At 34.6% G+C, this 9,472-nt stretch overlaps 1 protein-coding gene across 1 annotated transcript in view; it reads left to right on the forward strand.

Moving 5' to 3' along the window:
- LOC137639093 (uncharacterized) overlaps positions 1–8,271 on the forward strand; it is a 59,269-nt gene extending 50,998 nt beyond the window's left edge. The window contains exons 22-26 of the mRNA XM_068371416.1: positions 2,211–2,283; positions 2,824–2,925; positions 4,675–4,753; positions 6,811–7,003; positions 8,000–8,271. Coding sequence (XP_068227517.1) covers positions 2,211–2,283; positions 2,824–2,925; positions 4,675–4,753; positions 6,811–7,003; positions 8,000–8,223 — 671 coding nt within the window. The 3' untranslated portion in view covers positions 8,224–8,271. The remainder of the gene's footprint in view (positions 1–2,210; positions 2,284–2,823; positions 2,926–4,674; positions 4,754–6,810; positions 7,004–7,999) is intronic.
- Positions 8,272–9,472: the final 1,201 nt, after the last annotated feature.

The raw sequence follows: 9,472 nt of genomic DNA on the forward strand, positions 1-9,472 counted from the left end.
AATATGTTTAGTAAACAACCCGGGGACAGTAAGGATTCATTTTGTTTCTTGTTTTCCTCTTTAATAAGTCTTCTTGTTTTCCTCTTTAGTAAGTCTTTTTTGTTTCTGATAAGGGAAATATGTTCAGTAAACAACCAGGGGACAGTAAGGATTCATTTTGTTTTTTGTTTTCCTCTTTAGTAAGTCTTCTTGTTTTCCTCTTTAGTAAGTCTTCTTGTTTTCCTCTTTAGTAAGTCATGTTTGTTTCTGAAAAGGGAAATATGTTCAGTAAACAACCCGGGGACAGTAAGGATTCATTTTGTTTCTTGTTTTCCTCTTTGATAAGTCTTCTTGTTTTCCTCTTTAGTAAGTCTTGTTTGTTCTTGAATAGGGAAATATGTTTAGTAAACAGCCCGGAGACAGTAAGGATTCATTTTGTTTCTTGTTTTCCTCTTTAGTAAGTCTTCTTGTTTTCCTCTTTAGTAAGCCTTGTTTGTTCTTGAATAGGGAAATATGTTTAGTAAATAACCCAGGGACAGTAAGGATTCATTTTGTTTCTTGTTTTCCTCTTTAGTAAGTCTTGTTTGTTCTTGAATAGGGAAATATGTTTAGTAAACAACCAGGGGACAGTAAGGATTCATTTTGTTTCTTGTTTTCCTCTTTAGTAAGTCTTGTTTGTTCTTGAATAGGGAAATATGTTTAGTAAACAACAAGGAGACAATAAGGATTCATTTTGTTTCTTGTATTACTCTTTAGTAAGTTTTGTTTGTTTTTGAATAGGGAAATATGTTTAGTAAACAACCAGAGGGCAGCAAGGATTCATATTGTTTCTTGTTTTCCTCTTTAATAAGTCCTAATTTCTTTTTGCATATTTTGCAAAGGCAAATATTGTTTCTTGTTTTCCTCTTAGTAAGTCTTGTTCCTTTTGCCTATTTTGCATAGGCAAATATTGTTTCTTGTTTTCCTCTTTAGTAATTCTTGTTTGTTTTTGCGTAGGCAAATATGTTTAGTAAACAACCAAGGGACAGCAAGGATTCATACTGTTTCTAGTTTTCCTCTTTAGTAAGGATTCATATTGTTTCTTGTTTTCCTCTTTAGTAAGTCTTGTTTCTTTTTGCATAGGCAAATATTGTTTATTGTTTTCCTCTTCAGTAATTCCTGTTTCTTTTTGCATAGGCAAATATAATTTCTTGTTTAACTCTTTAGTAAGTCTTGTTCCTTTTGCATATTTTACATAGGAAAATAATGTTTTTCGTTTAACTCTTTAGTAAGTCTTGTTTCTTTTCGCATAGGCAAATATGTTTAGCCACCTTAGTGTATATTTGACAAGCAATTTTTACCATTGAAATATTTATTGATATGACTGTTGCTAATGGCACTGCTAATAATAATTGCGATATTGGCGATATTACTAATGCAAATTCAAGCTTCACTTAGTCTGTATAGTATGAGTACATGTTAATTTCTGAGACATATTTAACGCATTGATTTAAACTACTTCAAAAGGTGTTTTTCAACTGTTCAGTATATACTTCATTTGATCACAAAATTAGAATAATCTATAGTACAAACTAACCACTACAACTGAGAATCGGTTACATTATTATTATTATTACTATTATTAAATGCCAAGCTACAACCCTAGTTGGAAAAGCAGGATGCTATAAGCCCAGGGGCCCCAACAGGGAAAATAGCCCAGTGAGGAAAGGAAATAAAGAAAAGTAAAATATTTTAAGTACAGCAACATCAAAATAAATATTTCCTATAAAAACTATAAAAAAAAACTTTAGCAAAACAAGAGGAAGAGAAACTAGATAGAAGTGTGCCCGACTGTACCTTCAAACACGAGAACTCTAACCCAAGACAGTGGAAGACCATGGTACAGAGGTTATGGCACTGCCCAAGACTAGAGAACAATGGTTTGATTTTGGAGTGTCCTTCTCCTAGAAGAGCTGCTTACCATAACTGAAGAGTCTCTTCTACCCTTACCAAGAGGAAAGTAGCCACTGAACAATTACAGTGCAGTGGTTAACCCCTTGTGTGAAGAAGAATTCTATTAATCTGTTAGAGCCATTGATTGAAAAACAAAACGTACACGAGAAAGATCTGAAGAACTATTCTTCTTTCCCAACGTTATTCCTACATTAAAGGGTCAGTTGCCTGATGCGCCTTCTAGTCCCACCTAGTGTTCACGCCATTAGTAATATTATTGTTTTTCCCGTTTTCTACAGAGATCTGCATGGACATGGTCTCTCGTGATTACCTCGGTGGATATCTGGATTGTGGATGTAACGAAGCCTGCAGGTTTGCAAATATTATTATTATTATTTCTATTATTATTATTATTAATAATGTCTCTTTTGGATGAGGGTGGTAATTCATATGAAGTTCACTAACCAACAAATTCAAAATGCAATAATCAGCTCTAGAATACACATGTATATATATATATATATATATATATATACATACATATATATATATATATATATATATATATATATATATATACATACATACATATATATAATATTACTTCATATTAATTTGGTAATTTACCTATACCTATAGAGAGCAAGAAGCTATCATTTATCACCACAAAAAGCTATCAATTATCAATACAAGAATCTGTAATTTATCACCAAAAGAAGCTATCATTTATCACCAAAAGAAACTATCGGTTATCACACAAAAAAAAAAAAAAAAAAAAAAAAAACATAATTTATCATAAATGAAATACAATAACAGTTAATTGTTATAAAATAAGTGAAAGATAAAGAAGAAGAAACTCTGAGAAAGTTAAAGATGAAAACTATATTTCCTTTTTATTCTATTTATGAACAGCGAAGTGAGATTCAACACGCAAGTGACATCAAGCAAGATAAATCCCCAGTACTACACTAACTTGCATCGCGACAGGAAAGCTGTAAAGGCTCTGTGCTCTAAGTGAGTATTCTCTCTTCCAAAGTACAGTATGTAGGCAACTACAATTTCGGCAAAATTTATTGTATGTTCCTGGACAATTCTATCCTATTCGTACTACTAGCCAGGCAGTTAATTCTAATAGCCAGGCCTTCTCCATCACGAGGCTCAATACTACGCAGTACTCTAGAAGTTTTATTCCAGCTGTTACCAAGTTGTGGAATGATCTTCCTAATCGGGTGGTTGAATCAGTAGAACTTCAAAAGTTCAAAGTTGGAGCAAATGCTTTTTTGTTGACCAGGCGGACATGAGTCTTTTTATAGTTTATTTATGACATATTTGTTTTTGATGTTGTTAATAGTTTTTATATATGACATGTCTGTTTTGACGTTGTTACTTATTTTAGAATGATTTATTGTTAATTTGTTCTCTTCATTTATTTATTTCCTTATTTCCTTTCCTCACTGGGCTATTTTTCCCTGTTGGAGCCCCTGGGCTTATAGCATCTTGCTTTTCCAACTAGGGTTGTAGCTTGGATAGTAATAATAATAATAATAATATATATAAGGGTCTAAGAGACCATATAAGGAACTCATTCAAAGTAAAGGCACTTATACAAAACCACAGATATAGTACTTTCAAGTTAATTCTCTGGTAAGCTTCCATCAGGACGACATAACCAAGCCCCCCAAAAAAAAACGGATTTTGAGCAAATGACCATTGTATGTCCCTCTCCCATACATTAATGGTTATAATCTAATGTCTTTAATCAGTGTTTTATTGCCATTACCACTATAGTCCATTTCTTTTAGCGATGCATATTTGCACCGACTCGCAGCGGTGCCCTTTTAGCTCGGAAAAAGTTTCCGGATCGCTGATTGGTTGGACAAGATAATTCTAACCAATCAGCGATCAGGAAACTTTTCCGAGCTAAAAGGCACCGCCACGACTCGGTGCAATAATCAATCAGCGATCCGGAAACCTTTCCGAGCTAAAAGGGCACCGCCGCGAGTCGGTGCAAATCTGCATCGCTAAAAGAAATGGACTATAGTTCTACAATGTGAATGTCTTAACAGTTAAGAGTCAACTGTTTTCTATACCGGTCGCCAAAGACAGGAATGACACTTTTGCCAAATTTACTGCCTGGGCTCCTTGGGCGTTAGCAAAAATTTCAATTGCGATGAATTTCTTCTCATATAGGTGACCCAAACTGGAATCTGAAAGTCTGTCTCAAATTTTTTTTTTCAATTTTTTTTTCTTTTTTTTTTCCCTCCCCCTGGAACAAAATCTTAACATGGTAGGAGGTAAAAATAGTTCGTTGTGACAGGCGTAACCATTTTCTATTATTGAAAATTTGTTTATTTTGGCTGAAACACTATTTTTTAATAGTTTTTATGATCTAAGAAATATGAATTAGTGTTGCCTTGTCAGGAGTGAAGCTGGTTGGGAGGCACAAACAGAGTTGAGACTTAGTCTTAGGGGAAGCTAAGGATATGGTAGTCTAAGGAGGGAGGGCGGGGGTGGGGCGTAGCCCCAGGTAGCTAAGTAAGTAAGGATATGGCTCCAAGGTTAGGTTAGGTAGGGAGCCTTAGCTTAGGTGGTATTCTTCTGTTTTTTCCCCTTTTAAAGTGTGGTTTTCAGTTATAACTTTTGAAATTTTAAACTTTCTGTCCCAACGAACTAAAGAGACTCCCCAAGGTAGTATTACCTAGCTATTTTTTTATTCCAATACGATATATTTCGTCTTAATGACCGCCATTTTTCCAATTCCAGTGACATGGAAATGGTCAATCTGGAAATCTACCTGGAATCTATGTCATACGAAGTGATTAGTGAGAGTCCCACATACACGGTAAGTACTTTTCTATATCTAAGTTCTTATCTTTAATTAAGATAATATTCTTTAAAACACCTTTGCTTGATTGAATTTACATTCTTGTATGAAATCAGTTTTACAGTTCAAATGTATGGGCCTTAAGAGATGAAGATTTATAGTTCATTTTCCTTTTTTATCAACTTTCAGAAAATGCTATGTACTTCAACTTAACCAATATTGTATTTCCATTTCAAATTTCAAATTATTCCAACTCAACTAGACTAACAATCTATTTCCCTCTCAACTAACAATGTATTTCCATCTCAAACGACAGTCTATTGCCTTTTCAACTGGCAATGTATTTCCATCTCAAATGAAAATCTATTTCCCTCTCAACTAACTATGTATTTCCGTCTCAAATGACAATCTATTTCCCTCTCAATTAACAATGTATTTCCCTCTCAACTGACATGTATTTCCATCTCAAATGACAATGTATTTCCATCTCAAATGACAATCTATTTATCTCTCAACTAACAATGTATTTACATCTCAAATGACAATCTATTTCCCTCTCAACTAACAATGTATTTCCATCTCAAATGACAATCTATTTCCCGCTCAACTAACAATGTATTTCCATCTCAAATGACAATATATTTCCCTCTCAACTAACAATGTATTTTCATCTCAAATGACAATCTATTTCCCTCTCAGCTAACAATGTATTTCCATCTCAAATGACAATGTATTTCCCTCTCAACTAACAATGTATTTCCATCTCAAATGACAATCTATTTCCCTCTCAGCTAACAATGTATTTTCATCTAAAATGACAATAATTTCCCTCTCAACTAGCAATGTATTTCCATCTCAAATGACAATCTATTTCCCTCTCAACTAACAATGTATTTTAATCTCCAATGACAATCTATTTCCCTCTCAACTAACAATGTATTTTAATCTCCAATGACAATCTATTTCCCTCTCAACTAACAATGTATTTCCATCTCCAATGACAATCTATTTCCCTCTCAACTAACAATGTATTTCCATCTCAAATGACAATCTATTTCCCTCTCAACTAACAATGTATTTCCATCTCAAATGACAATCTATTTCCCTCTCAACTAACAATGTATTTCCATCTCATAGGACAATCTATTTTTGTTATTTCCATCTCAAATGACAATCTATTTCCATTATTTCCATCTCAAATGACAATCTATTTCCCTTATTTCCATCTCAAATGACAACCTATTTCCCTCTCAACTAACAATGTATTTTAATCTCCAATGACAATCTATTTCCCTCTCAACTAACAATGTATTTCCATCTCCAATGACAATCTATTTCCCTCTCAACTAACAATGTATTTCCATCTCCAATGACAATCTATTTCCCTCTCAACTAACAATGTATTTCCATCTCAAATGACAATCTATTTCCCTCTCAACTAACAATGTATTTCCATCTCAAATGACAATCTATTTCCCTCTCAACTAACAATGTATTTCCATCTCAAATGACAATCTATTTCCCTCTCAACTAATAATGAATTTCCCTCTCAAATGACAATCTATTTCCCTTACTTCCATCTCAAATGACAATTATTTCTCTCTAAACTAACAATGTATTTTCATCTCAAATGACAAACTATTTCCCTCTCAACTAACAATGTAATTTCATCTCAAATGACAATCTATTTCCCTTATTTCCATCTCAAATGACAATCTATTTCCTTTATTTCCATCTCAAATGACAACCTATTTCCCTCTCAACTAACAATGTATTTCCATCTCATATGACAATCTTTTTTCTGTTATTTCCATCTCAAATGACAACCTGATTCCCTTATTTCCATCTCAAATGACAATTTATTTCCATTATTTCCATCTAAAATGACAATCTATTTCTCTCTCAACTAACAATGTATGTCTATTTCAAATGACAATCTATTTTCCTTATTTCAACTTCAAATGACAATCTATTTCCCTTATTTCCATCTCAAATGACAACCTGTTCCCCTTATTTCCATCTCAAATGACAATCTATTTCCCTCTCAATTAACAATGTATTTCTTTTTCCTCCAGTGGGATTTGCTGCTCAGTAACGTCGGAGGGTTCATGGGCCTATTCATTGGAATGTCCTTCGTAACAATCCTGGAATTGCTGGAATTACTCGTGGATCTCCTGATTGTCGTGTTCAAGCGGCGGTCATTGGAGGAAGAAAATGATGAGGAGAACCAAAAGAAGAAAACAGTACTTAATAATTCCAACAGGAATTGTAAGTATAAAGAATGGATAACTTAATTTACTGTTTATTTGATCACATTATAAGATAATTAACATTCATCTCTCAGTTTTGGAGTGCAAAGCAAAACAGAGTATGAAAATAGGATCATGTATACCAGGATTATTAATTGTGGAGAAGCACAGTTGTACACAGTTGTCACTGGTATACATTACTATGGAGACCTACACCCTGTTATACCCTTACTTAGCTGTGAGTAACCAAAAAGCTAGTGTAGGGAGAGCAAATAGAGGTGATGGGCTGGGCTAGACACAGAAACTAGCCGGGCAGTAAGCGTGTAGTTAGGTACACTTCCTCAGAGTGAGGTGTGAAACACAGTTGTACACAGGAATCTCTGGTATACATTACTATGGAGACCTACACCCTGATATACCCTTACTTAGCTGTGAGTAACCAAAAAGCTAGTGTAGGGAGAGCAAATAGAGGTAATGGGCTGGGCTAGACACAGAAACTCGCCGCGCAGAAAGGGCGTGGCTGAGTGCACTTCCTCAGAGTGAGGTGTACCAGAAATTCATGTGTCCAAGAGTACATCTTATTTTGGCTAAGTATAACTTGAAAAATATAATAATACAAATCACAATTCTAAGAAGCTACTGATAATCGTTTAGTCCTTTTGTATTTCTAGAGCAGCAAGATGTATACTTATTTGTAATATTGTGCAATACCTTTACGTGTTGAATATAATTCACAATGTTCAACAATATTTCATTATCTTTGACATGACTACAGCCTTAATTATCTGATCGGTTCTAATTTGATTTTTTGAATAGCGAACAAAATTATTCAAATGATGATAGAAGATTCGAATAGAGAAAGTACTAATGTAGGACTGAAATGAATATGAGTAAAACTAAGCTCTCTAAAGTAAAGAGAGTAGGGATAAATCTTTGATTAATATGTTTACAAGAAAAAAATCAAATATGATCTTGCTGTAGAAATTTAACCTCTGAAATGGCTTCTCTTCTTCAGCTTTAAGACCAAGCATTAGCACATCCTGGGCAAAGGATAGTGACGAGGAAAGGAGGAACGGTGAACTAAACAACGACAGCTCTGTGGTGCTGAAGAAGACGCTGGAGGTGTTACTGAAGGAACAACACGACATCAACAAAGAGCTGAACGCTCTGAAATTGGAGCATGACGCCATGAAACAACAGTTAGGAACTGTCTATCCAGAGGAGAAAACCAGGTGTTGAAAGGGTTCACGAAGATGGTAGGATTCAGTAAAATAAGATAATCTAACCTCAGTCTATATAGCTTCGTAAGCTATATAGACTGAGATTTATGATCATTACTAAATAGGTAGTGGATGTTTTTATATTCTTTTCCACTCTTCTGTTCTCCATCTTCCTCTTTCTCTGTGACATCCTTCAGGTAATGTAAATTTTCTCATTCAATTACATATCAGTCCAAATTGTTTTCCACTCATTCTTCATCTTGAGTTCAAATCCTGTAAAGAAGTTTATGGGCTTATATTCATTATCTGCTTGATCTGGCGTCTGTATCCAATGAATTTGGAGTTTATCGCAACCTTGACAGCAACATTATATAATTGCCACTAAGGCCCTTCCACACGAGTAGCAAATGCACGGCGGGCAGACAATGTTACCAATTTTGCCCTCTGTCCGTCGTCTGGCCCAATTTATACGTTCGTCTGCCTTTGCCTATTGCCTGGCTTGGACCGTTTAATCTGGTAAAACCGTTTTTTTTCATATTTATATATTAATTTCCATTATAAAAATCGGATATCATTATGAAACGCATTCTGAAGGCTTTATATTATATAAACAGGATTGCAACTATTATTCCAAACCTTGATAATTCCTCTATGGTTAACGAGCAGTTCCTCTTAAAACCTATATATTAGCACTTATTTCTGCACACCTGTTTCATGACAAGCCTGTAGGGATATGGAAACAAGCAGGCTCTAAGAAGCCAGTTTGGATACAATCAATTACATTGTACCAACCGTGTGTCACACGATCGTACATAGTTCATTTTGTGTATATATTATGCTTGTATCTTCGCTCTTCCCTCGCACTAAAAAGAACCTGAATAAACATGTCTGTTTTTCTCAATAGTAACGGTGTAGATTTTGAACAGGAAAATTCCTGTTGCCTTGAGCTTTTGTATATAAAGGAGAGTGTTCAATCAAACTCACTCAGTTGCTTTCATCCTGTCTTTGAGTCACAACCTTCTCTCGGCCCGTCACAACATCTTCAAGAATTTTGACAACTGATTCAAGTTATGCCTTTTACCTGGTTGACAGCTAAACATAACAGAAGTTACTCTCGTTTAGGTTTCTCGCTGGCCCACAGCATTGAGTTATTGATGTTGCCTTAGCTCTGTCGTTTCTAATATTCCTTAGGTTTGTGTAGAAGAAATCTTTTATTTGAACTAGTTACATGACTGCTGATCTAATCACTAAGATGAAAGGAAGTATGT

Source organism: Palaemon carinicauda, chromosome 4 (assembly GCF_036898095.1).
Source record: "Palaemon carinicauda isolate YSFRI2023 chromosome 4, ASM3689809v2, whole genome shotgun sequence".
In the NCBI taxonomy this organism is placed as follows: Eukaryota; Metazoa; Arthropoda; class Malacostraca; order Decapoda; family Palaemonidae; genus Palaemon; species Palaemon carinicauda.